The sequence below is a fragment of the Sphaerodactylus townsendi genome, linkage group LG02 (genome assembly GCF_021028975.2).
Source record: "Sphaerodactylus townsendi isolate TG3544 linkage group LG02, MPM_Stown_v2.3, whole genome shotgun sequence".
NCBI classification, from domain to species: Eukaryota; Metazoa; Chordata; class Lepidosauria; order Squamata; family Sphaerodactylidae; genus Sphaerodactylus; species Sphaerodactylus townsendi.
This window is the reverse complement of record NC_059426.1, coordinates 24066687-24093409: the sequence shown is the minus strand read 5'-3', so window position 1 is coordinate 24093409 and position 26723 is coordinate 24066687. Positions and strand designations below refer to the sequence as shown.

Genomic DNA, 26723 nt, shown 5'->3' with positions numbered 1-26723 from the left:
GTGCCAAAGGTTCGCCACCACTGGACTATAGCATGGTGCATGTTGGCACCATAATATCCACCAATGTGTTTCTTGGTACCCACTTCCTTCTTCCCCCAAAGCAAAAAGACAAATTAAGATGCTTTTTTACTGAATCAGACCACTGATCCTTCAAGATCAGTACTAGGGTGTTGCGGGTTTTCCGGGTTGTATGGCCATGTTCCAGTAGCATTTTCTCCTGACATTTTGCCTGCATCTGTGGCTGGCCTCTTCAGAGGATCGATCATCAGGAAAAAATTCTACTGGAACACGGCCCTACAACCCGGAAAACCCACAACACCCTCGTGATTCCGTCCATGAAAGCCTTCCACAATACAAGATCAGTACTATCTATTCTGATCAACAGCGGCTCTCCAGGGCCTCAGGAAGAAATCTTTCCCATCACCTATTATTGGTCCTCTCAAATGGAGATGCCAGGGATTGAACCTGGGACCTTCTGAATGCCAAGCAGATGCTCTACCAGTGAGCCACGGTACCTTCCTTGGCCTTTCTCCACGTGAGTGGAGCAGGTGTCCTCGGGAGGTGTCTATGTCTGCAAGAAGCACCCATTTGAAAAACAGATGCCTCCATCAGATGACGACACCTGGCTTGGAACATACCAACGTTTTGCAATTTGTCCTCTGTCCCCAAGGCAGCCATTTTGTGGTGGGATCCATGGAAAATTCCAGAAGTGCTCAACAAGTTGAGAGATCCCTGGCTTGCAATAGAATTGTGATTGTTTATATTTAGAAGAAGAAGAGGAGTTTGGATTTATATCCCCCCTTTCTCTCCTGTAGGAGACTCAAAGGGGCTTACAATCTCCTTTCCCTTCACCCCTCACAACAAACACCCTGTGAGGTGGGTGGGGCTGAGAGAGCTCCGAGAAGCTGTGACTAGCCCAAGGTCACCCAGCTGGCATGTGTGGGAGTGTACAGGCTAATCTGAATTCCCCAGATAAGCCTCCACAGCTCAGGCGGCAGAGCTGGGAATCAAACCCGGTTCTTCCAGATTAGATACACGGCTCTTAACCTCCTACGCCACTACCCAAAGAATACACTATATCAGGGGTCTGCAACCTTTGGCACTCCAGATGTTCGTGGACTACAATTCCCATCAGCCCCTGCCAATGGGCCATGCTGGCAGGGGCTGATGGGATTTGTAGTCCATGAATATCTGGAGAGCTGCAGGTTGCAGATCCCTGTACTATATGAAAAAAATAAAATAAAAGGTCTCACTAACATTACCCACGTATTCCTGAATGCATTTTAGATCTTTTAAATCCTCAGCCAGATAATTTATCATTCGATGACACCTGCCAACTCCAGTATGTGAAATGACTTTCAGACACACAGCAAGCAATGGGCCAACAAAAGAGCCATTTCTATTTTCCCCTCAGTGCAAATTTACAATGGTGTGCAAAGTATTTTTTTTTAAAAAAAGATAAATTATAGATGAAAATTCATACCTGAATCGCTGCTGTGCTCACTGTCGGAAGAGGATTTACTCTCACTGGAAGACCCCGAGCTATCACTGCTGTTGGTGCCGCTGTCTGACTCAGACGATTCAGAGTCTGAAGACGAATCTGACGACTCCACATCTTGCTTCTGGGTCATGATCATTTTTGGCGCGTTTTTCAGATGTTCACGTAGCTCATCCCTAAACACATAAATTCAGCAGTTTTTAACCAGATAGAAAACAAATATTAATACGGTGGAACTTCAGTTTTCGCTGGTAATTTGTCTGGTGATGCTCAGCGAAAACCGAAACCAGTGAAAACCGAAACCAGTGAAAAGCACGCACTACGCAAACGCTGTAGCGAATTTACGCAAAAAGAGTAAATTTACGCAAACAGCGTAGCCGAAAACGTAGGCACCTGGCGAAAACCGAGGCAAAAAACCAGCTGGGGGCGACTGGTGAAAACCGAAACTGGCAAAAACCGAAGGTGACGATTCCCATCAGCCCCTGCCAATGGGCCATGCTGGCAGGGGCTGATGGGATTTGTAGTCCATGAATATCTGGAGAGCTGCAGGTTGCAGATCCCTGTACTATATGAAAAAAATAAAATAAAAGGTCTCACTAACATTACCCACGTAACATTACCCAAACACAATTGTGTTTGGCGTTGCAGGCAGTTTGAACAGAACTATAATAACTGAGAAGACAGCCAGCCGTCTCACTCTGGAGTTCGCTCCTTTTCGTGATACCAAAGTGAAGCAGAATCCTGAGAACTCGATCGCTTTATAACAAATTTCCTTACGTCAGTCCCCCGAGACCAATGGACGTGAAGAAATTGATGGCAAATCTTGTATTTCTTGGGTTGTCCCGAGGTAAGAGCCCTTCGAAGAACGACAGCAGAGTTCTGTTAAAAACGAACAGAGTCATCAAGCTAACGGTCACTTTTCAGGCTTCCCATATAGCACACAATGAGTTAGGGGTGATTTTGAAATACGAACATGGCTTTAAAAATCCTCTGAGATCACCACAATTCTACAATAAACATCAAAAGAATGGTTACATTTATACAAAGCTTAACAGGTTTGTTGTATGTCCAACAGGCGTTAGGATGAACATCTGAAAGCTACTGAATTAAAAGATCTCTTTTGCAATCTGGCAGAAGAGAAAGGAGGACAGAGCTATGAAATTTACAACGAACTTTAAAAAATCATGCCAACATGCTAATTTATCCAGTGCTTTTGACTGTTGTGATGACATGAGAATTCAACAACTGATTCCCTTTGTAGATACGACTTTGATTTTAATCTCATTAAATGAGTGAACATAGAATATTATGCACCGAATCAATATTTTGAGGCTTTGCTGTAATAACTCAAACTACATCTATTTGAAGTGATTAGCTGCTTCCTGTTACGCTAACAATTTATCTGAACTGATTCAAACATTTGCATGGAAATCAAACACAAGTGAGAAGCAAGAATGACCGCTAAGTTATCTTTTACCGAAACGATCTTGCCTGGTTGGTGCCTCTTTAAAAATGGCGAGATTAATGATTTTTCAGCGTTAAAACCCAGGCTTAGCAAAAGTGGCCGATTGCTCTCCCCACCCTCAAATGCCTTGGCACTGAAACATAAGAACATAAGAACTAGCCAGCTGGATCAGACCAGAGTCCACCTAGTCCAGCACTCTGCTACTTGCAGTGGCCCACCAGGTGCCTTTGGGAGCTCACGTGCAGGAGGTGAAAGCAATGGCCTACTGCTGCTGCTGCTGCTCCTGAGCACCTGGTCTGCTAAGGCATTTGCACCCTCAGATCAAGGAGGATCAAGATTGGTAGCCATAGATCGACTTCTCCTCCACAAATCTGTCCAAGCCCTTTTTAAAGCTATCCAGATTAGTGGCCATCACCACCTCCTGTGGCAGCATATTCCAAACACCAAAAACCAACATGCATGTAACCATTCTGGAATTAGACTGACACTAATCCATTGCTCCCTCCAATCCAATCCAATCCAATCCAATCCAATCCAATCCAATCCAATCCAATCCAATCCAATCCAATCCAATCCAATCCAATCCAATCCAATCCAATCCAATCCAATCCAATGAGTGTGGTCTCAGACCAGCAATATAACTATTATATGTAAAAAGAAGAAGAGTTTGGATTTATGCCCCCCCACTTTCTCTCCTGTAAGGAGACTCAAGGTGGCTCACAAGCTCCTTTCCTTTCCTCTTCCCACAACAGGCACCTTGTGAGGCAGGTGGGGCTGAGAGAGTTCTGAGAGAACTGTGACTACTAGCCCAAGGTCACCCAGCAGGAAAGTAGGAGTGCGGAAATACATCTGGTTCACCAGATAAGCCTCTGCCACTCAGATGGAGGAGTGGAGAATCAAACCCGGTTCTCCAGATTAGAATCCACCTGCTCTTAACCACTACAGAACACATAACCATTATATACAGTTAAAATAGTCATCAGGCTAAATACAAAGTTTACAAAATAGGAGAACAACCACGGTACAATAATTATGACCCTTTATGAGTAATTTGGCCACTTGTTTACCTCAACCAAGCATTTTTTACAAGCAAATTAGAAGAATTTTGCCACAGCATAGAAGATATTAGGGTCCTTATTTTCAAGCAAAAAATTTAGTGAAGGCAAATCTGCACTGGTCGTGTGAGTCTGTATAACCCAGGTTAACAGGGCAAAAATTAGCTGGTTCCTTTACTCAATATAAACTTCACAATGGAGAAGAATATGGGTAATAGTTTCTATAACCTTTGTGCTATGCAAGTCAAACGGTTTATTTTGAAACCTTCCAGATAGGACAGTCAAGGGAAAGGCATCAAAGTGAGCTCCAGAAAAGGCCCAGCAAAATTCAGGCAGGGTAATAGAAGATAAATAGAAAGCAATAGCTCTGTGAAGTTAATCCTTTGGTACCTAGCCATTCTGCCCGATTTTAAAAAAAATTTATGTACATTTGTGCCACTTTCTAAAGTTGCAGGATACTGTCTTATTGTAAGCACTGAAAGGGGACACATAGATATGGAAGTAGAAACCAAGAGGCCAAGTGATATAATGGCAGACTGAGGATGGTGCTACAGTCAGTTTGCCTGTACATGGTGGACAACCTCCAATCCTGCACCCTCAACAACCCTCACTCTCCTACTCCTCAACAAACTGAGGAGTAGGAGAAAGATGGCCAGAATTTTTCATTGTTATTATTTTGTTAGGTTTTTATACCACTGTTATTATTTTATTAGGGTTTTGGACAGTTTCTAACAATGATCATTAACACAATAAAATCCAGTACAATAATATCATCATAATAAATATCATAAAATCAACATTTAGACTGTAATAAGTTCTAGTTAAAAACCTAATGGCAGTAACAAATCCAGGAAGAAAATATCAATTGGGAGTTGGAGGAATGGAAAGGCTGGAGGAGGACCGCAGGGTGGTCCGTTGCTGCCTCAACCGTATGTCTGGTGGCATCCATACAGACAATCTCTTTACCACAGAGATTAGGGAAAATTCCTAGAGCGTCACTCAGAAGTGACATCACTTCCTCCCTCCATTCCAGCCTACTTAGGCACCACCCTTCTAAACCTCCTCGCATTTGTCAGACACAGTGCTGGCAATCTTATGCAGTAGTGTGGGGAGAGAAAGGAAATTAGGTATGCGAAGTGAGGCCTCTCAAACCTCTCAGGATATTGAAGGGTTTAAGTCTGCAATTTAACATAACATCAGTGATAAACAAGTCACCCATTCATGACTTAATGAAGGGCTGCATTACAGGAAAGCGTTAGTGTGAAGTCCTGCTGTGTCAGTGATTATTCACTGTCTGGTCACAGGCATGGGAGAGCCAGTTGTAACAACATCTAGACAACTATTTAATAATGGTTGGCAACCTCTGCAGCTTTCTCCTGGGCTGGTGTCTGGAATGAAAGCGGTTCAGGAAGGAACAGTAAACTTTAGTATGCTACATCTGCAACTGTCACAGTTTATTCTAAGGGGATGTATTTTCCATATTTTATGCTACTGCACTTCATGATGCTGTGGGACAGGAATGGGGGTGCGGGGAATGTCTTGCACTCTCAACTTTACAACAAACATCCAATGATTCTCACTAAGCCCAAAGTTGCATCATTTCCTTCTGCCATTCTATTTTTAAAATGAGACATAAAATCTGGTAATTGGGGTGTTGTGTGGTTTCCGGGCTGTGCATCAAAAGGAGCAAACCAAAGCCAAGGCTATAAGGCTGGCATAAAATGACCCTGAAAGGGATTGGAGCACTGGACAAGCCCTGCACTCCCTATCTAGGTAGGAACAATACTGGATCCAGGAAGGGTGCCTAAGCCCTCCTCAGGAAGTGACAACAAATTAGGTCCTGCCTCCCTGAGAATGAGTTAGGAATCACCCAATCAGGATGCCTGAGCTCGCCTCCAGGAGAAGCTATATTATCTCCAAACCACAAATCCAACCTAAGGGTTAGCTCAGATTAGAAATCATGGTTTGTATGTAAGACTAAAATGTTTTTATTCTAGCATAAGCTTTTATCAGCTAGCACGTGTGTCATCACCTGATAAAAAGGCCCTGCACATGAAAATTTTTGCTATCGTTAAGGTACTAGGAGACTACTGCTTGTTTTCATAGCAATATGCTAACACAGCTATCTGGATGGAATATATAATGTTAAGTTTCTACTCACTCGTCCTTTAACCTTGCATTAAGGTTAGGAAGTCCCATGTATTCGCTAAGTTCCTGAAAGAATATTTTAACAAAAATCCTACTGGATGATGTTGTGGTTTCTTCACTCAGGGTTATAGATTCCAGGACCTGCACATTTAAAAAGAGACAGGGTATCGTCAATGTCTATTTGTTCACTTGAAAGAATCTAATTGATGTTGTGTTTTTCACACTGATGTGCTTTCCTTTAAGCATGGAAGACTCCTCAATTGTTTAACAAGTATCTTTGACACTTGACAGTCCTTTAAATGCCAAGTCCTAAATATATACCAAGAGCAATCCTAAGAAAGTCAACTCAGAAGTAAGTCATATTTTATTCACCTGGGGTTATTCCCAGCAAAATAAAAATCCAGGGCAACATGAAAGACCGACAACCGCTCACTTCTGAGGAAAGCACGTACTGAACTAAATGTTGATAGTCTTTAAAGTGCCATTGGACTTTTGTTACACAACAACAGACTCTCCCCATTGCAATTATTCCCAGAAAAGCGTTCATAGGACTGCAGACACCATTTCCAGCCTTCCTGTATTGTGAGATGGCAACCGTCTGCCAGAGGCCCCTTCCAAACATGGAGAATAATGCACTTTCAATGCACTTTCACAATTGTTTGCAAGTGGATTTTGCTATTCCGCACAGTAAAATCCAGCTGCAAAGTGCATTGAAAGTGAATTGAAAGTGGGTTGGACAGGCATTATTCTGCATGTGCGGACAGGGCCACAGAGAACTCATACGTTCAGGAAGCAACCCTAAATGGAAGCAAACCTTTGGTTTGTTACAGACAAATATTGTCTATCCAGACTGGCAGAAGCTTTTCAGGGTCTCAGGCAGAGTCCTTTCCCATCACCTACAGCCAGATGCTTTCACTCAATATCTGGCAGAAACTGAACTTGGGATTGTCTTCATGCCAAGCAGATACAGTGACTCTGAGCCACACAATTTCTCCCCAAAGCCTGGCCAGCTCCAAAACGGTTCACAGCACACATTTCAACTATTTCTGCCTAATGTTGCAAAATCTCAATATATAAAACCACCTACAGCCACCAACAGGTGTGATAACTTTTCAGTAAACCAAACTACTTACACTCCATGGCAATGAATCTGTGTATAAAAGATGGGCGAACATCTTGGCAACATTCCTCAATTTGTTTGTTTCCAGTCGGTGTATGGTATCGTACTGCTCTTTGAAAATAGCTTCAAATGCTTCCATGTACTCCTTTTTCAACATACAGAACCGCTGAAATCATAACACAATCACATTTGATTTGACTTTTAATTTATATGACGATAAATGAATATGGAAATACTCTAGATCTATACCACCATGGTAACAAGGCCCTTTGTTTAAGATACCAGAACTAGTACTAAAATAAAATGTAGGGAGCCAGTGTGGCGTGGTGGCTAAGTGCAGTGGATTCTAATCTGGACACCCAGATTTGATTCCCCACGTCACCACGTGAAGCATGCTGGGTGATTCCTTAGAAAAGGAAGAGGGACTAGAGATCATATATTGCAAATTTACATTGGTTGGTGCAGCATACAAGAGAATTTCAGAAGAAAATCAGCTTGTGTTGCATAGATTACAGCAAAGATTTTGACTGTGTAGATCATGTAAAACTATGGGTGGTTTTAAAGGAGACTGATGTGCCTCAGCATCTGATTATTTCGATGCACAACTCGTACTCTGGACAAGAGGCTACTTTTAGGACAAAATGTGGAGAAACAGAATGGTTTCCAAATGGCAAAGATGCTAGACAAGGATGTATCTGATCTCTCTAGCTCTTTAATTTGTATGAAGACTATATCATAAGGAAAGCTGGATTAGATTTCAATGAAAGTGAAGTGAAACGTTTGGAGAGGGGGGCACTGACAATGGGATATGCCAATAATATTTCATTACTGGCAAAAAATAGTGAAGACTTGAAATGATTACTTTTGAAAGTTAAAGGAGAACGTTGATGTGGATGATCTGGTAGCTAATATATATTTGGTCTTCAAACACTTAGCAAAGTACTTCAGCAAAGCTTCATATGTAAATGTAGCAGCCAAAGGATAAGTGGACAGTTCCTCATAGCTCAGTAAAAGGTAGAAGAAAATGGACATTTCTCACAAGGGAGAGAGGCAGTGAAGTCCCTTGAGAATTTGAGTTGTTTAACTTGTTTATAAAGTTATTTGGAGTAAGAAGTGAAGGTGGCCAACCCTGCAAATGTCAACAAATTACCAAGAATAGTGAAAACCCCAAGCTAATGATGATCAGATCTGTCCAAAGTGAAGGACTGCTCAATGAAGTGGCAAATGAAATTCAATATAAGCGAGTGAAAAATGAGGCACGTTGGGGCAAAGTTCCTAACTTAACACATTCACTGATGAGGTGGAAAATGGTTGAACTGAACCAGAAAAGGGATCTTGAGTTTGTGATGGATAGCTTGACAAAAAGTTAGCTCCATGTGCAGCAGCAGTGAAAAAATGATGAAAACACAACGGACACGCGGCCATTTTTGGGAGCGCTGCTGACTTTGCCTCACAAAGCAGATGGGCTGAGAAAGAAAAAGATCACCACAAAGTTAGATCACTTTCCTTATGAGGAAAGAAACATCTGGGGCTTTTGTGAGAGACGCACACACAAAATTCTCTCTCCGTATTCTCTATACCTGTGATGGCGAACCTATGGCATGGGTGCCAGAGGTGGCACTCGGAGCCCTCTCTGTGGGCAGTTCGTCATGTGGGGGGCGGAAAATCACCCCCCCCCCCACACACACATCTAGGCTGGTCTGGGCCACTGAGCACGACATGCGCGCACCGTGGTGAGTAGGGAGGACTCGGCTGGCGGGCCTGGTGCCTGTGCTTCGGGTGGCTTCAGCCCGAGGGGTGGGGGTTGCAGAGGAGGCAGAGATGCTAGAGAGGCACAGAGCGGTGCACGCAGGACTTGCTGGAGGCTAGAGCAGGCTGGCCCCTGTTCAAGCGGGTGGGGAGGAAGAAGAGGGAGCCAACTGGTTTTTTTTTCTAAACTAAAACCTCAGCATTCAGGTTAAAGTGCAGGGTTGACACTTTGTGATAAATAACTGGGGTTTGGATTCCAATTTGGGCACTCAGTCTTAAAAAGGTTCACCATCACTGCTCTATACCATGCAGATACACAAAGGCTCACATAAACGGTAATTCTCAATATCAGTTCAGTCACATAATAGCCCTGATTCAGAAATTCTTGTAGGCAGCAGCATGGAAAAATCTCTTCTGCTTAGAAGATGATTGATGGTGCTGGGTACCACTTTGTGTTCATAGAACTGTGTTCAGAAGGACTATTTAGATGAAGAAGCCCGTTTCCGCTCACAGTTTACATTTACTACCACATTTCTGCCTTATCTCCAAGGCAGCCTTTCCAGATCTGGATGCCATGGAGCATGGGCCCTAGTGGATTGGAAGTACCTCAGGAAGTCATATGACATCAGAGTCATGTGACAAGAGGGAGATCCAGAGTTCATACTCCAGTGGCCTCAAGGCCAGAACTTGGCTTTAGAGAAATACAGTGTTGCACTTCCCTATATCTGTTGTTCATTGAGTGGTCATCTTTACAGGCACACATTGGGACTGTGCATGTGCAGGCCAGCTGTCGAAAAGGTTTCTAGCAGACTAGGAGCGCTCCTTCTCCTTCTGGTGCTTTCCTGCCAAAGCAATCACATGACCAGGAGGAGGGGCATCACTGAAAGTTCCTTAGGATTAAGACCCAGCGCAGCAAGTTTGCAGCAAAAGGGTAGACCAAAGTTACTGTGTTGAGTATTGAAGCTCAGCAGGTCTTAAGCCTGCTTGTTGTCTCAGAACACAAGGACAGGAAACTCCTCCCACTTCAGCAACTCTCCAAAACTACAGGACCTGAAGTGGTCCAAATAACCTTAACCAAAAGGCACAAACCCTCCTGATACATAAAAGAGGCTCCTGTCAGGCCATAGTTGCCAGGCCTTCTACCCTCCAAACAGACAGAGACAGGGGGAGGGAAGCCTTGCCTTCATCAGGCAGTGTCTGCCAGGACACATCTTCAAGCCTTCTCTCTGCGGAGCCGACAGGCCCCGCCCCCAGGCTGTCAGCGACGACAGAAACCAGGAGGGAGGGGGAAGAGGCTATCAGTCAGGCAACCTCAGGCAACCACTGCAGCAGTGGCACAGTGGTTAAGAGCAGGTGCATTCTAATCCGGAGGAACCGGGTTTGATTCCCTGCTCTGCCGCTTGAGCTGTGGAGGCTTATCTGGGGAATTCAGATTAGCCTGTGCACTCCCGCACACGCCAGCTGGGAGACCTTGGGCTAGTCACAGCTTTTCGGAGCTCTCTCAGCCCCACCCACCTCACAGGGTGTTTGTTGTGAGGGGGGGAAGGGCAAGGAGATTGTAAGCTCCTTTGAGTCTCCTACAGGAGAGAAAAGGGGGATATAAATCCAAACTCCTCCTCCTCCTCCTCCTCCCACTCCTTCTCTCTCATACAATGTCTGCCAAGACACCTCCCACAGCTTCTCGTTTGGCATCAGAAGGACAGAAAGAGGAGGACGAGGAGTCCTTCCCTCAATCAGTGCCTTTCAAGTCAGGCAGGGTGCAGCCAAAGCCTTAGAAAAGAGCCGTTCGGAATCGGAGGCTGTCATACGGTGATTCCACACAGCCAAGCAGGAGGAATATGCCTTCATTCAGCCTTTAAAAGAGCCAATGAATCCAAGGCTCTGTAGATCACTCCTTGCCACAGAGGGGGAAGGTGTCTTCAATCAGGCTGGCTCCAAGCGGCAGCCTTTGAAAAAAGAGCTCTCTGGGTTCAGCTCTAGCCAACCATGTCTTCATAGGTAGACTGGTGACAGAAAGAGCAGGCAACTCTGCTGTGTGATCCCCTAGGCAGATAAGGCATAGAGCAGTGGGGGCGAACCTACAACACGGGTGCCAGAGGCGGCACTCAGAGCCCTCTCTGTGGGCACACGAGGAGTCATCCCCCACACACCCAGGCTGGCCTGAGCCACTGGGCTCAATTATTAGCATTAAACCTAAGATCTAGTTTTGGGGAAGCAGTGCAGGTAACCCTGTTAAGCGCTGTTAAACCCCACTGATTTTCCTGTGAAGAACTAAAGCACGATCCTTTACCTGGGAGTAAGCTCAGTTGCTGGCAATGGGGCTTGCTTCTGAGTAAACCCTCCTAGGGTCGTGATTCACCCATTGGAAGAGTCGCATGGTTGCTTCAAAACAAAACCACCAAGCTTACTCCCGAGTAACACACACCTTGGAGTCAACTGTTTTTTCTAAACTAAAACCTCAGTATTCAGGTTAAATGGCCGTGTTGGCACTTTGCGATAAATAAGTGGGTTTTGGGTTGCAATTTGGGCACTCGGTCTCGAAAAGGTTCGCCGTCACTGGCATAGAGGATAGGAATTTGTCAGATCCATGTTAAAGCCACAGTTGGCACAATCCTGAAGAGGCTCCTCTTGAGTCGTCATGTCACGGGCTCCCCAGAAGCCAGCCAGGATTCCTCAGATGAGGAATGCTGGCATGATGACCAGGCTCCATCAGAGTCTCAGCTGGTTGAATCTCCAGAGCCACGGCTGGTTGAGTCCTGTGAGCGGCCAGCAGTCACACAGGTGGAGGACAGTGCTGGCCCAAGCCAAGAGCAAGGGGACAGGACAGACAGCCCCCCCCCCCCACCAGCTCCTCCTGGTCATGTGATTGTTTTGGCGGAAAAGCGCCAGAAGGAGGAGGGGCGCTGCTAGTCTGCCAGAAAGCTTTGGGAATCTTTTTTGCAGCTGGTCTGCGCGTGCGCGGTCCCAATGTGGCACTGCACAGAAGCTTCAAAAATTAATTTAAATTTTGTCTCTCACACCAGTGAAAAGGGTGATCAGCAACAGAATCAGGAAAAACAGAAGACAAAACTTCACGCAACGCGTAATTAACAGACAGAATGTGCTGCCGCAAGTCGTGGTGATGGCTCCGACTCGGCTGGTTTTAACTTAGACAATGGTGCTCAGCCACAATAGCTTAAACGGATCGCCCACATTCAGGGGTTCATGACCCCCTCTGAACACCACCTGCTGGGGGGAATCAGCAGGGAAGGACTGTGGCTTTCATGCCCTGATTGTTGGGCTCCCGGAAGCATCTGGCTCTCCACAGCAGGGAACAGGACACTGGGCTGGATGGATCTTTTGTCCAAAACAACAGGACTCTTTTCACGGCCTTAATTTTTTATGCTGTGAATGCTGGAAAAAAAAAGGCTTTCTTTCACGGAAAGTTATTTTCGCGCAACATGAAATATCTTCTTAAAGTTACCCTTCTCCAGCAAAAGGGACACTGAACAGGTTAATATTTGCAGGGGCAACAGGAACTGGAAGGATCTAATGCACAGTTTTCTGCAACGTGCAAGAGGGTGAAATTAATCTCCCATTCTAAAGGAAAAGTCAGCAGAAAAGAGCTAATTGTAATTAACCTTTTCTGTCATCATTTGTTCCGCGTTATCAGCATTCACCACTAAATACCAGCAAATGTCCTACTATGAAAGATACATTAGGTGCAATGATAGATGTAGGAGAAAATTCTATTTTAGGAAAAACCAAAAACATTTCCAATAAAAGAGGCCAAAGAAAACCTTGGATTCCATATTGAAGACGTTCCACTGGGGGCTTCCCCCCCTCATTTTAATGTTTCCTACCCCCTTAAAAACACATTTCTCTCTCTTTTTTGGTCCTACTCACATCCATCATCATTGCTGCTATTACTGATCTTTATATAGCTGGTTCTTTTTTAATAATATTTTTATCAAGTCACAGCTGGCTTATGGTGACTCCATAAGGTTTTCAAGAGATGTATTATCGAAGGCTTTCATGGCCGGATTCAACTGGTTGTGGTGGGTTTTCCGGGCTGTGTGTCCATAGTCTGGTAGGGAGCAGCAGTGGCGTAGGAGGTTAAGAGCTCGTGTATCTAATCTGGAGGAACCGGGTTTGATTCCCAGCTCTGCCGCCTGAGCTGTGGAGGCTTATCTGGGGAATTCAGATTAGCCTGTACACTCCCACACACGCCAGCTGGGTGACCTTGGGCTAGTCACAGCTTCTCGGAGCTCTCTCAGCCCCACCTACCTCACAGGGTGTTTGTTGTGAGGGGGAAGGGCAAGGAGATTGTAAGCCCCTTTGAGTCTCCTACAGGAGAGAAAGGGGGGGATATAAATCCAAATTCTTCTCTTCTTCTTCTTCTTCTAGATCTTGTTCCTAACGTTTCGCCTGCATCTGTGGCTGGCATCTTCAGAGGTGTTATCACAGAGGGAAGTCTGTTACACACTGTGTTAGGAACAAGATCTACCAGACCACAGCCACACAGCCCGGAAAGCCTACCACAGTTTTCAAGAGATGTTCAGAGGTGGTTTGCCATTGCCCGCCTCTGCAGAATGACCCTGGTGTTCAAACACTCATCAGGGCCAACCTTGTTTAACTTCTCAGATATGATGACATCAGTACAGCCTGGAACTATCAAGGTCTTATATGTTTTCAGGGTATAACATTTGAAACAAATTCCCTGCTTGAGATATGAACTGACTCTATAGAAAAGCTATGATCGAGTTGGAGTGAAATTACATTAGACCCTCTCTGACCTATGAATGAAATTACATTAGACCCTCTCTGACCCAGATGCAATATACCAGTGGTTCTCAACCTGGGGGTCGAGACCCCTTTGGGGGTCAAACGACCCTTTCACAGGGGTCGCCTAAAACTCTCTGCATCAGTGTACTCCATCTGTAAAATGGATAAATGTTAGGGTTGGGGGTCACCACAACATGAGGAACTGTATTAAAGGGTCGAGGCATTAGGAAGGTTGAGAACCACTGCGATATACCAACTGAGACTCATCACTACCTTACTATAGTGGCTCCTTATTAGCAGCTCACGCATCTTGTTTAATCCACTCAGAAAGCTACTCACCCCAGCCAGTAAGCCAAAGAATTTCTCATATGTTCTTTGCTGAGCACAACAGTCAAGAATCATGTTGCATAATTCTTTCTGTTAGAGAGAAGAACGACCTTGTAAGAAAATTCTGCAAGTCAAGTCAGGAAAACCTTTTAAGCACAGGAATGAGCGGCCATTCTTTTACTCCCCCAGCCCTTAAGTTTTCTAATGCTAAAGTCGCCTCGAAAATGCTCTATGGAGTCCCAATTTGGATTCAAGCTGTTAGTCACTCCTTGAATTCTCTTCGAGCTAAATTTTTCCATAAGATAACAGGACTTCCAAATTGTGTGCCTTTTACAGCCCTTTGCCTAGAGCTAGGCCAAAGCTCTTCGCTTGGCTGAGGGCTTTCAGATTCTGGCTGCAGATTCACTACCTCTCGGATTGCAATTCCCTGGTCCATCGCTTGCTCTCCGATGCTCAAGTCAACCCCTGGTTGATAATCGAAAAGAAAATGGTTTCTATAGGACTGCCAGTTGATTCTCTCTGCTCCTTGTCCTACTGAGGAGCTTATAAAAATTATAAGGCCGATTATTGGATAGAGAGTTTTCCACTTTGCAAACAAAAAAACTTGCTCTCTTCTGTATTTTTCAATTCCATTAGAACAGGGGCACATGGCTCGCTACTTGTACTGTTTAATAAACCCTGCACAAACGAGAGCTATAATGCTCGCCAGGTTTAATGTCATGCCCTCCGCCTTGTTACACGGCAGATTTAACAATCAAGAAAAGTCAAATAGATTCTGCCTGTGTAATGCTAGCTTTGTCGAATCCAAACACAGATAAGAGGTTAATTGGATGATAGGCTGCAGGATCCTTAGCGCCCCTTTCCTTGTGGATTGGTATCACTGTAGCCTGCCTCCACTGGTTGAGGATACTCCCTGAGTACTGTTGCAATGGAGGGTGTGACATTTCATATAACTTTCCCTAAATATTAACTATAGTGTAGTGTAGAATAGTTATATTCCCTCTCTGTTATCAGATCACTTTATTTCAAAATGGTATACTTTGATCTTTAGAAAGGTTGAAGCTATTGGTTTCCCTTTGGAATCACTCCTTATGCTCACAAAGATGGAAGCCTTCAGACTAGTTAAGAATAGGCTCTTGGATCTTGATGTTCATTATTTGACTCTTGCAGCCAAGACATTCTGCTCCCCAACCACATTATTAATCCCATGCGAGCGTGGAATTATGGCAGCATATCTTCATCTGCTGATTAATCCCACCCAAAGGAGAGCCTTGGCTACTGCAAGATGTAATGTGCTGCCATCTGCTCTGCTGGAGGGAAGATTTAAGAAAATGGAACGTTCTAAAAGAGTTTGTTCATGTGATATGACTACGGTTGAAACACTTGACCATTCTTTGTTTCTATGCCCTAAATACAATAAGATACGCATGAAATGCATGAATTCCATTTTCTTGCAATGTTCTCAGTGGCATGAGTGTTATAAGATACCCAGTCTCCTGAACAGCTCTGATGTGCTCTTTTGTGAAACTGTTGCAAATTTTATACTGGAAATTAGTAATTTTAACTGTATTTCTTAACCTTGTTTTGTTTTAAAATTTTGTCCTGTTTTATATGCCAATAAAGGCTTGTGTTGTTGGGTGTGGAGCAGGAAGCTGTGGGAGAAGGAGAATGTTCCTATAACCTCCCTCCCTCCTGACCCTTACGACTTGCCCTTTTGATTGAAAATACAGTATGTAACACCAGCCAATGTCAAAGACAAAGGGGTTAATAATGTTCAGAAGGCAACTTCTTCATCAGGGTCCATCAGGACGTTGCCATTCAAGTCCTACTCACTGTTCCTGCCAGTACGTATGCATTGTCAAAACCTCCATATCCAACACAATGCGTGATCAAACACAAGTCAGTGCAATCAGAACTACTATTCTACATTAAACAATATAAAAATGACCATTACCAAATATTCAGAATGCTTTTTTTGGGGGGGGGGGGCACATTTACCAATATCTCAAGATAATTTTAATACACAGCATTTGTCTAATAACAGGAAGGAATATTAAGTTTTCACTGTTCTGCAGAAGTATCGTTGCAGTCACTTGTTTCCCGTTCAATAAAACAGGGTGAAGTGCTGACGCTGTTGCTAACGAAGCCAGCATGACTTGCAGAACAAAACTGCTTTTCACTCTCTTAACCGCAGTTATAATATTTTAATATCCCTCAGGGGCTGAAGTAATTAAATATTTTAATATTTTAATTAAATATTGGAATAATTTCTAGCGGAATCTCTTGCACAGCCATGTGGCGAAAAACAGATCTGGCTAGGAAAATACTCTTGCTAGCGTTTCCCCTCCCTTCAAAACAAGCAGAGGATAGCCCTAAAGCGTCTGTCTTCCAGATTAAACATTAAAATGCTTTCATTATTTTGTGAGATGGGTCTGACGGAAGTCATACAGTAGTTTTAGCCGTAAAATGCAGCTCTGAGGCTGAATTTTAATCCTTCAGCTGCGGAACGGTTCGCCTAGAGCACCGCATCCGACTTGCGCTTTATGAAATCCCTGGCAGAACTCCGTGCGTTAAAACAAAACAAATATGAAACAAACCACCACTGAGGCTATTTCGTAAAGTCCTTTTCTCAAATTCCCAGAAATCTGAGACGAAGATTTCACCAGGTATCTTCAACCCTATCCCTCAACCTATACAAATGAAGGACGTCAAGACATGAATGAGCCAAAATTGAGTCTGTTTGCTTCTCCTGTCAGGTTTATTAACCACTGACAAGAACCAGGGCACTGTACTGGTTAACACTATAATCCTAAAGAGAGCTACTCGAGTCTAAGCCCATTCATTTCAATGCGAGGGAAGGGGAGTGAGGGAGTGAGGGGTGGGATGCAAGAGAGGGAAGGGAGGGTGCCTTGCATCTGGACACTCACCCTAGGGGAGGGAAGGGAGGGGGAGGGGTGCCATGCAAGGGAAGGGAAGGGAAGTGAGGGGGGCCATGCAAGGGAGAGGAGGGAGGGAGTCTCAGCTCATTCATTTCAATAGGCTTACACTGAAAGTAACTCTGCATAGAACTGCACCATAAGAGTGTCAGACTAGGACCCGGGAGACCCAGGTCCCAATCCCCACTCTGCCAGGAAACTTGGCTGGGTGACCTTGGGCCAGTCACACCCTCTCAGGTTAACCCACCTTACAGGGTTGTGGTAAGGATGGACTAGAGACAAGAAGAACTATGTAACCTGCCTTGGGTCCCCCCTGAGGAGAAAGGCAGGATATAAATACAGCAGTAAAAAATAGAACGGCGTTAGACAATTAATCAGAGGCTGAGCGGCAATCTGGTGGATCTGTCTCATCTCCTCTTTCACTTCCAAAAGACGTTATGGAACGAGCAGCGACCCAATGCTCTCAATCATAAACTGCGATTACGATACTGAAAGTAGGTCATAGGAGCAAACAGACTCTTCTTTTATGCATAAATCCTGCCTCCACCGTCAGTTAACCCTAAGCAGATTTCCTGTCATCCTGTTGCAACTCTCTGAACAAAACAATGTCAATCTGCTCTTCAGTTTCAGAGAGAAAAGTGTACACATGTTTTTAGGTGGGGCTTCAAATGGGCCCTGGCTTCTTAGCACTTGATTTTGGCCGGTGGACAACAGTTCTGCAGCACCATTGAACATTAAAGTCATCCACAAACTCACATATTGCATGGCTTTTCCCTTTCGCCTCATAAACTGAATTGCTTGAATGTTTATTACAAGCAGTGCTGCAGCAGAGTAAACAAATTTGCACACAGAAAGACACTGCATCATCTTTGAGCATTCCATCTCAGGGGGTGATTGCGGTAAGAAGGGAAAACAACAAAAGTTATTACTATTTGATTTACTAGTAATGATAAAAAACATTCTGGAAAAGGTGCAGTTTAGCTCACACATGTGTCTTAACCCATCTCTACACAATGCAATTAATTTTATTCATAACTAAGTGAGAAAATGATGCTTTCTTCCAGAATCATACAAGGAATTATGGAGACTTACTGTTTGGTTCTCGGGAAAATCCATCTTCAGCAGTTTATGAGCACATTCTTCAAAGTCTAAGCTGCGTAAGGGGACAATGACAGAAAAAAAGCTTATCGATTATCAAACACAACCGTTTGGAACATTTCTGTACTGACAAAGTGCTGCATTTTGGGCATTAGAAAAATGGAAAGTTGCAGAACCAAACCAAAATTGGCTAAAATATCGATTTCAACTGTAGGGAGGGAGGGAGGGAGGGAGAAAAAAAGAAAAGAAGAGAGTAAGATTGTTATCCTTGTTCCAATATTTCTGGTGTAATTCATTCTCTAAGCCAGTGATGGTAAACCTTTTCGAGACTGAGGGCCCAAACTGCAACCCAAACCTCACTTATTTATCGCAAAGTGCCAACACGACAATTTAACCAGAATACTGAGGTTTTAGTTTAGAAAAAACAACTCAAACATTACGATCTTCTGTCTTAAAAGGCATTGTGCTCTGCCACACACTCGAACTGTGGCGGTGGTGGGGGAAGGTGCCGCTCTCTGTGGAGCTGACATGGTGCCCAAGTGAGCATGGGGTTACTGAGCCTCCTGCCTGGTCTGGTAATGAGGTGGGGGAGAGGGGGTACTTATAGGGCAGTAGATGGTACTTAGAGCAAATCAGGTTGACTCAAGAGGACCTCCCTGAACCTCAGCCCCAGCCGACAATAGCCTCTGGCAGGCGGGGGAGGCTATGATTCTGTACTGGGGTGAAGGCACGCGTGCCCACAGAGTGGGCTCTGAGTGCCACCTCTGGCACCCGTGGCATAGGCTCGCCACCACTGCTCTAAGCAATACAGGGGCTTCCAAACTTCCCTCTCTTCCCCTTTTCATTTTCTGCACCTCCCCAATTGGATCTATCTCTATTCCTCAGACTTTTAAGATCCACTGCAGTAAGTAAACTAAGAAGGGTAGTTTGTAAGAACTTCTTTTCACACAAAACTGCAAGTCAATATTGTCACATGGCAGTTGAGTGAAAATTCACCATTTTGTCTGACATGTCATTTAAAAAAAAATCAAAGCACCTACGAGGCCTTTCATAAAGCTCTGCTGAAAAATAATTCTCATCAGCACTTTTTGCCGCTTGAACATTTTTACAAGAGACAGCCAAAACCAATAGATTTTCAGACAGACTGAAAACAAGACGACTCTCATCGGTGAGTCATTATTGCTACGACATCATATTCAACAGAAATGGTCACAAAACAAATGAGAACATTATGCTGTCTTCCGAAAAATCTCTCAGCATTTTCTGAATGTTGCTGCATAGACAGCTTTAGTGTCTGATTTGGGAAAAAAGGAGTGAATTAAAAGTATAAAAAGTTCTTCAGGGTTTCCCCTCACCCAATGCTATTTTACTCTCCTGAAAACATACTGGTTGAAAGTTATATTTTTACCTCAAGATTTTAAAAACAAAGGTACAATTTCTTTCAAAGGCAATCCGAAAGAAGTGTGCGCTGTTTGTACAGATTTTTAATCTAAGTAACCCATATACATTTTTTAAGTAACCCATATACATCCAATGCATTAGTACGTACAAATATTTGTAAGAATAGTGAAAAGGAGCCCCAAGTGGACTGTACATGTTTTATTACCTTGACTGAATTGCTAGGTAAATAGTTCGCCGAAAGGAGACCAGATTAATTTCTGTTTTATCATGGATGGTCACTTTTTGCCCTTGAAGAGAAAAGAGAATGTGGAATGTTATGATAAAACTGTTCTCAAAGAACAGATTCAAATCTCAAAATATTACAAATATGCTATTTAAAATACAATAATCTGTAGATAATTCATCCATGAAGACATCATTTAACGCCAAATGTGTATGGTTTCAAATTACAAAGTATGGTGTTAAAAACTGAAGGGCAAAAAAGACAGCTGACCTATTGTCCCCTCAAACAACCCATACAGAAGAATGAATCAACCTATCTCTGTTCTGCTCAGAGATATGCTGCGACTTAGCCAGCCTCGCAAATAATTTCACAGATGCCACAGGTCCATAAAGAGTTCTAAATAAACTCATTTCAATCCGTTTCCTGAGCTATTATTGTAAGAGAAGCTGTCTTAATTGGTCTGATGGGTTTTTTTTACTAAGGCTGATTCCGCATGGGCCAAAAACAGCAGTGTGAAAACGGTGTGAAAATGGTGTGAAAGGGTTTAAAACAGTGTAAAAGGGTTTATACTGTTTTCACACCGTTTTCACACCACTGTTTTTGGCCCATGCGGAATCAGCCTAAGAGAGCAAGTCCTTGCTGATTCTCCTGGACCTCTCAGTAGCTTTTAGATATCACTCATCAAGGTATCCTTTTGGACTAGCAAGCAGAGACAGAAACAAAGGGAACCACGCTTAAGGTAGTCCCAGAACTGTCTGGCTGATCAATTCCAGAAAGCAGCGCTCAAAAGTTTTTGGTAACTGTCAAGTTTCAACATACTTCCCTGATGTATGGTTGACTTACTAATGAATAATTGTCATTAAGATAAACACTTAACTTACCAAACAAAGTTGACATTTTAGGAGACTTCACCCCATAAAAGTTTGTTTTTAAGAAAACAAACAGCAGGCATGAAATAGGAAAAGTTAACCATTTGAATATCAATTTCAACAGGCATTCCCATGACACGTGGCTATTTAAAGGTCACATGACGAAACAAGCTTTAATTTCAGCGATGTACGTATATCCTGACTAAAAATGTATACATCCACAATTGTAGCTGTATGTGTCGAAGTCTATAACAATGGCTGTCAGGACTGTACGCAGACTCAAACAGTGGCAGATTGAATGAGAGAACAAGAGCTATCAGGAATGCAGCAGACAAGCTAAGGGACAGAAAGGTGGTGGATGTCAAAAATATTCAATATCATAATATGTTTTAAAAATGATTACAGTGGATCTGCATTTACGAACTTGCAAAATAGATTAACATTAGCTAGTATACTGAACAGAACAACTTTAGCTATGAATCATTAAGGAATCTAGTCATTTCTTGCTACATTCGCATTGATTGCATTTGAAAAGGAATTGACAGATACGTACAATTTTTTTCTACATAAAAACCAGTGTTGTAATAGTTCAAGCTCTTACTGTAAGCAGGTTATTAAAATTATATTTGCACTTGACTTGAAATTATCTATTGATGTATGGATCTAGAGTTTGCCTTATTCTTAAGTACATTCACCATAAGAACATAAGAACAAGCCAGCTGGATCAGACCAGAATCCATCCAGTCCAGCTCTCTGCTACTCGCAGTGGTCCACCAGGTGCCTTTGGGGGCTCACGTGCAGGATGTGAAAGCAATGGCCTTCTGCGGCTGTTGCTTCTGAGCACCTGGTCTGTTAAGGCATTTGCAATCTCAGATCAAAGAGGATCAAGATTGGTAGCCATAAATCGACTTCTCCTCCATAAATCTATCCAAGCCCTTTTAAAGCTAACATCATAACATCATATAACACCAGGTATATGTCTTAATAGGTCTTTCTGTCATATAATACTTAAAGCAGAGCTCCCATTTCTCTTTGAATTCATGTTCTGGACTTCTGTTTACAAAACTAGTCAATTTAGCCATGTTAAAGTACTCTCTCATTTTATCTTCTCTGTTTTCTTGATCAGAAAACCTTTCACTTTTCAAGCTAGATGCAACTGTAACTCTTGGCTGCTGTTAAATAGGTACAAAAATAATTATCGTTGTTTTGTTGGTAAGTTTTTTTGGGGAAATGGCTAACAACATAGTTCTTATTGCTACGACTGTCAACTTCCTTTTCTTTTTTTTTTTGGTAATCTTTTGTTGATAAAATAAAAAAATATGTTTAAAAAATAATGGGTACCATGATGTAATTTCTAAGCATGAAATATCTCAAAACTATAAAATGGGATTTGCAGCAATAAAAGAATGCAATTGCAACTAAGTGAAAGAACTCTTCAGTAACAGATTGTTATCTGCAAATCTGGGAAATTATGCAAGTGACCAAAGCAAACTGTAAGATCCTAGAACATTTTTAGTAATCAAATGAGTAGATTTTTATAGAAACTGCTTATATTTGTTAAATTCGGGCATAGCAAACTCCAAGTATGTTTGATTGGATTTAATTTTTGAAAGGCTCATTCTTAACAATAAAAACTAATTAAAAGCTAAAAGATTTTACAGTATACATATTGTCCCTCTCCAATTAAACTTCCACATATCATACAACCCACACGATCTTGCTTGAAACGGAAGGCCTACCTTCTTCATCTTCCTCCTCCTCCCCTTCGTCTTCCTCCTCCTCCTCCTCACTACTTCCAGCATCCTGACCAGTTCCTGAGTCACTGTCACCTTCATCAAGGATTTCTAAAATATAAAACACTTAATTAAATACCAAATACAGCTTCATTCCACACAAAGTGTCAGAGGTTCCTTCAGAGTTAAAACAAGCAACAATGTGCAGCCCTAATTTCCCTCGAGCTGCCAAACTTTAACCCACAGAAAAAACACAAAAAGGAATGCAATCATTATTTTGAAATGCTTTTTAAAAGTAGCCGCAAAGACTACCACAACAACACTACTCAATTCTTCCCCTCTTGATCAAAACAAAGGTAGTTTGTTTTCTGAAACACAATTAAAAATCATCAGTTTTTTTCATTATGCAATCACTTGTTATATACCGTATATATTCGTGTATAAGTCGACCCGAATATAAGTTGAGGCACCTAATTTTACCACAAAAAACTGGGAAAACTTATTGACTCGAGTATAAGTCTAGGGTGGGAAGTGCAGCAGCTACTGGTAAATTTGAAAAATAAAAATAGATACCGTCGGGCGCTATTTGGGGGTCTCTGCCACTGACCCCCCCATCTCACCAATCCCAAGGTCTCTGCCACTGACCTCTCCATCCCGCAGCTTGTCCAGCTCACCCAGGTCGACTGGCTGTCACCCACCGAGAGCCAGGGGCTGGCCACCTCCGACAAGAAGGCAGAGGCAGAGAAAGCAGCTGAAAGGGGGAGGCAGAGAAGAAGGCAGAGGAGAGCGAAGCAGAGAAGGAGGATGAGAAAGCAGCTGAAAGGGGGGAGGCAGAGAAGAAGGCAGAGGAGAGCAAATACGGGAGAGGGGGAATGCCACACAAGAATTAACACATCCCTTGCGTATAAGTTGGGGGAGGGGGCTTTTCAGCACAAAAAATGTGCTGAAAAAGTAGACATACGCCACATCCCTTGCGTATAAGTTGGGGGAGGGGGCTTTTCAGCACAAAAAATGTGCTGAAAAAGTAGACTTATACACGAGTATATATGGTAATCACTTCTTATGCACAAGTACTATCCCAAAATATATTCCATTAATAGAAGAACTCTGGAAAGCTAACATGAAACAACAAACCGTTTTTCAGTGCTTTGTACTTCTCTTCGTTTGCCATAAAGTCAGGATCCAGCTTGAACACATCTTCAGGAGAAAAGAAAAGAAAATTATGACAGGGCCTTTAAAAAAAAAAAAAGCTCCCCTTCAAGGAGTCCAAACTGAAAAGCTTATTTCAGCATCACGCTTACTAAGAACATCATCTGGATTATAATCGTCTTCCAAAGGCAGCATATGAGTAAACTGATCCTCCTCCTCCACAAGGTCAAGTCCATCTGGAATGACTGGGTGATCCTTGAATCCATCTTTGCGCACAGCAAACATCACTTCTATCATGTACTGAACCCGCTTGTCTGTTTCAGATTCGTGGAGAACGTGACGAAGACGATCGAAGATGGCTGCGGTTTTAAAAACAATACGATAAATTAAAAACAAACTTGATGAAACTGTAGGAATCAGGAAGAAATTAAATCCGCAATTTGCGTACATTCAGATCGAAATCTTAGAGCAGCCTTTACATCTTTACACTGACAAACAATGCCGATGGCTGTATTGGCTGGATGCTATTGTCAAATGCCAAAAGGCCAATGCTTTTGTTATCAGACCAACCCATGGCGGGTTGAGGGAACCCTGTTTTAAGACAATACATTTCCTGCCAACATTTGGGCTGTCTAGCAGTGCAGGGTCAAATATGGGAAGGCCACTCTCTCTACCGACTAATGTACTCACAAGAAAATCTTGTCTAGTCCTGCCCTCAATCATATCTAGCCTTGTATAATTGCCTGCTGCTCCTTTCTTAAAGGGATTAAAACTAAAGATAATACCTGCCGTGAGAACCTCACTTTCCAACTCCAGCCCTGGACTCAAGACAAAGAACATGCTAATGTAATTGTGCCAAGTGTTGCTAACAGTACTACACTAATCTCAAACTTCTTCCTCTGACTAATGTTCACTCTTTTGCAGCCTTGTTTGAGTCACTCCCTGGATTAGGCCATTAATGTTAAGTATCAAACATTAATTTCAAGTACTTCACCCATCAACTTAAGCATCGATACTCAAGTTTACTGGTGGTTCCCAGCCCCTCAATGACACGGCTGGCCTCCACCCGGGCCAGGGCTTTTACGGCCCTGGCCCCTGCCTGGTGGAACACTCTTCCTCCAGCTGTCCGGGCCCTGCGGGATCTTGGAGAGTTCCGCAGGGCCTGTAAGACCGAGTTGTTCCACCGGGCTTTTGGGGAGGCCAGCTGTTGAGGGTGAGCGCCCTCTTTGTCTTTCCCTTTTAACATCTTGGGAGCTGTAATTAGATCTACCGCCCCCTCTCTGGGAGGGGTTTTTATTGTTAGTTTTAAATCCTGGACGCCAAGTGGAATGCTGTAGTTTCATGTTTTAAATATGTATATTTATATTGATTATTTATTGTTATTATTGTTTCTGGAATATTATTTTGTTGTTCACCGCCCAGAGCCCTCAGGGGATGGGGCGGTATACAAATGTAATTATAAATATAAATAAATAAATAAATAAATAAGTTGACCACTTTTCTCCTGTTTTTCCCTGGCAAGCTAGGACTCCCCTTTGTCTTGGGAGATTAAGGGTCGCTCTGCATACCCTGAGGGTCCCTTTTCCCTATAAATTTCCACTCTCCCAAAAGTCAGTTCAATATCTCTGGACACCTCTCTGTTGATATTGTGCCCAATGCGTTGTTTCTTCTACCAGAACTAGGGCGGGTCGCTCAGCTCTGTTCATCAGACCATTCCACTCCAATATCTGGTACAGTATTGCCCTGAAAATTCCCCCAATTCCCTCTGTCTATTCCAAACCTATCCACTCAACATTTCTATATTCTAGGACTGTGTGTGTGCTCTGCTGCTTTGATGGTTGTGCGTTTATTATTTTTCCTATAATAAAATTGTTAAATTTTATTTGCTCTCCTGCGGATTTCTTGCTTAAGCAACTCTCTGCAAAAGCTGGCAACAAAGATTCTGGGCTTGCTCGACCCTTTGCTAAGCTAAAGAGCCAGCGTGGTGTAGTGGTTAAGAGCAGGTACATTCTAATCTGGGGAACCAGGTTTGATTCCCTGCTCTGCCACTTGAGCTGTGGCAGCTTATCTGATGAACCAGATTAGCCTGTGCGTTCCAACACATGCCAGCTGGGTGACCTTGGGCCAGTTACAGTTCTTTGAAGCTCTCTCAGCTCCACCTACCTCACAGGGTGTTTGTTGTGAGGGGAGGAAGGGAAAGGCGATTGTAAGCCCCTTTGAGTCTCCTTACAGGAGAGAAAGGGGGGGGGTATAAATCCAAATTCTTCTTCTTTTAAAGGTCTGCTCTTGCTAACTCCCCAACTCTAAAAGGGTCAGGCCCCCACTATTTTGGGTAACTGTGGATCTCTAACACTGGAGGACCTACCCCTTTATATATTTGACTGTCCATTATATATTTGACTATCCAAGGCTACATTTCTTTTCGTGATGGTTTCTGGTTTCAATACTCACTCTAATGCTGAGAAAAGAACATTTTTGTTATTTAGATTCTGATGAGCAAGTCTCTTATAGAATGTGTTTCTAAATGCCCTGGCAGCAAAGAAAAATTGAGTCCAACATGATTGCTAAGAAAGCAGTTTTTTAGAGCTGATGCTATCGGTTAGGTTTCATTGGTATATTGTTCTACATTTTACCTAATATTGCTGTCTATTTTAGCCAATGTTCTATACTTGAATTTATTGTATGTATGTATTTTACACCACTCCTCCCTTTTCGTGCTTGGGTCAGTTTACAAGAAGAAGAAGAAGAGTTTGGATTCATATCCCCCCTTTCTCTCCTGCAGGAGACTCAAAGGGGCTTACAATCTCCTTGCCCTTCCCCCCTCACAACAAACACCCTGTGAGGTAGGTGGGGCTGAGAGAGCTCCAGAAGCTGTGACTAGCCCAAGGTCACCCAGCTGGCATTTGTGGGAGTGCACAGGGTAATCTGAATTCCCCAGATAAGCCTCCACAGCTCAGGCGGCAGAGCTGGGAATCAAACCCGGTTCCTCCAGATTAGATACACGAGCTCTTAACCTCCTACGCCACTGCTGCTCCCTTGCACAAACATGCACAAACATAAACAATTAATACAAATAAGATCAGATATAAATAATCCATGCAGTAAATACCATAACATCAACAATAAATAATTCTAAAACATTCATAATGTTCGATATAGTTGTCGATGTGTTTGTAATGACCCACAGC

At 43.2% G+C, this 26723-nt stretch overlaps 1 protein-coding gene across 2 annotated transcripts in view; it reads right to left on the bottom strand.

Annotated features, from left to right (window-relative positions):
• CWC22 (CWC22 spliceosome associated protein homolog) overlaps positions 1 to 26723 on the bottom strand; it is a 53330-nt gene that overhangs the window by 6051 nt on the left and 20556 nt on the right. For both annotated transcript variants that reach the window (XM_048485352.1, XM_048485353.1), the window contains exons 10-19: positions 23688 to 23894; positions 23521 to 23583; positions 22393 to 22497; positions 19767 to 19848; positions 18155 to 18215; positions 14139 to 14216; positions 7300 to 7452; positions 6180 to 6307; positions 2276 to 2377; positions 1484 to 1674 (exon numbers count right to left, since the gene is read on the bottom strand). In XM_048485352.1, coding sequence (XP_048341309.1) covers positions 1484 to 1674; positions 2276 to 2377; positions 6180 to 6307; positions 7300 to 7452; positions 14139 to 14216; positions 18155 to 18215; positions 19767 to 19848; positions 22393 to 22497; positions 23521 to 23583; positions 23688 to 23894 — 1170 coding nt within the window. The remainder of the gene's footprint in view (positions 1 to 1483; positions 1675 to 2275; positions 2378 to 6179; positions 6308 to 7299; positions 7453 to 14138; positions 14217 to 18154; positions 18216 to 19766; positions 19849 to 22392; positions 22498 to 23520; positions 23584 to 23687; positions 23895 to 26723) is intronic.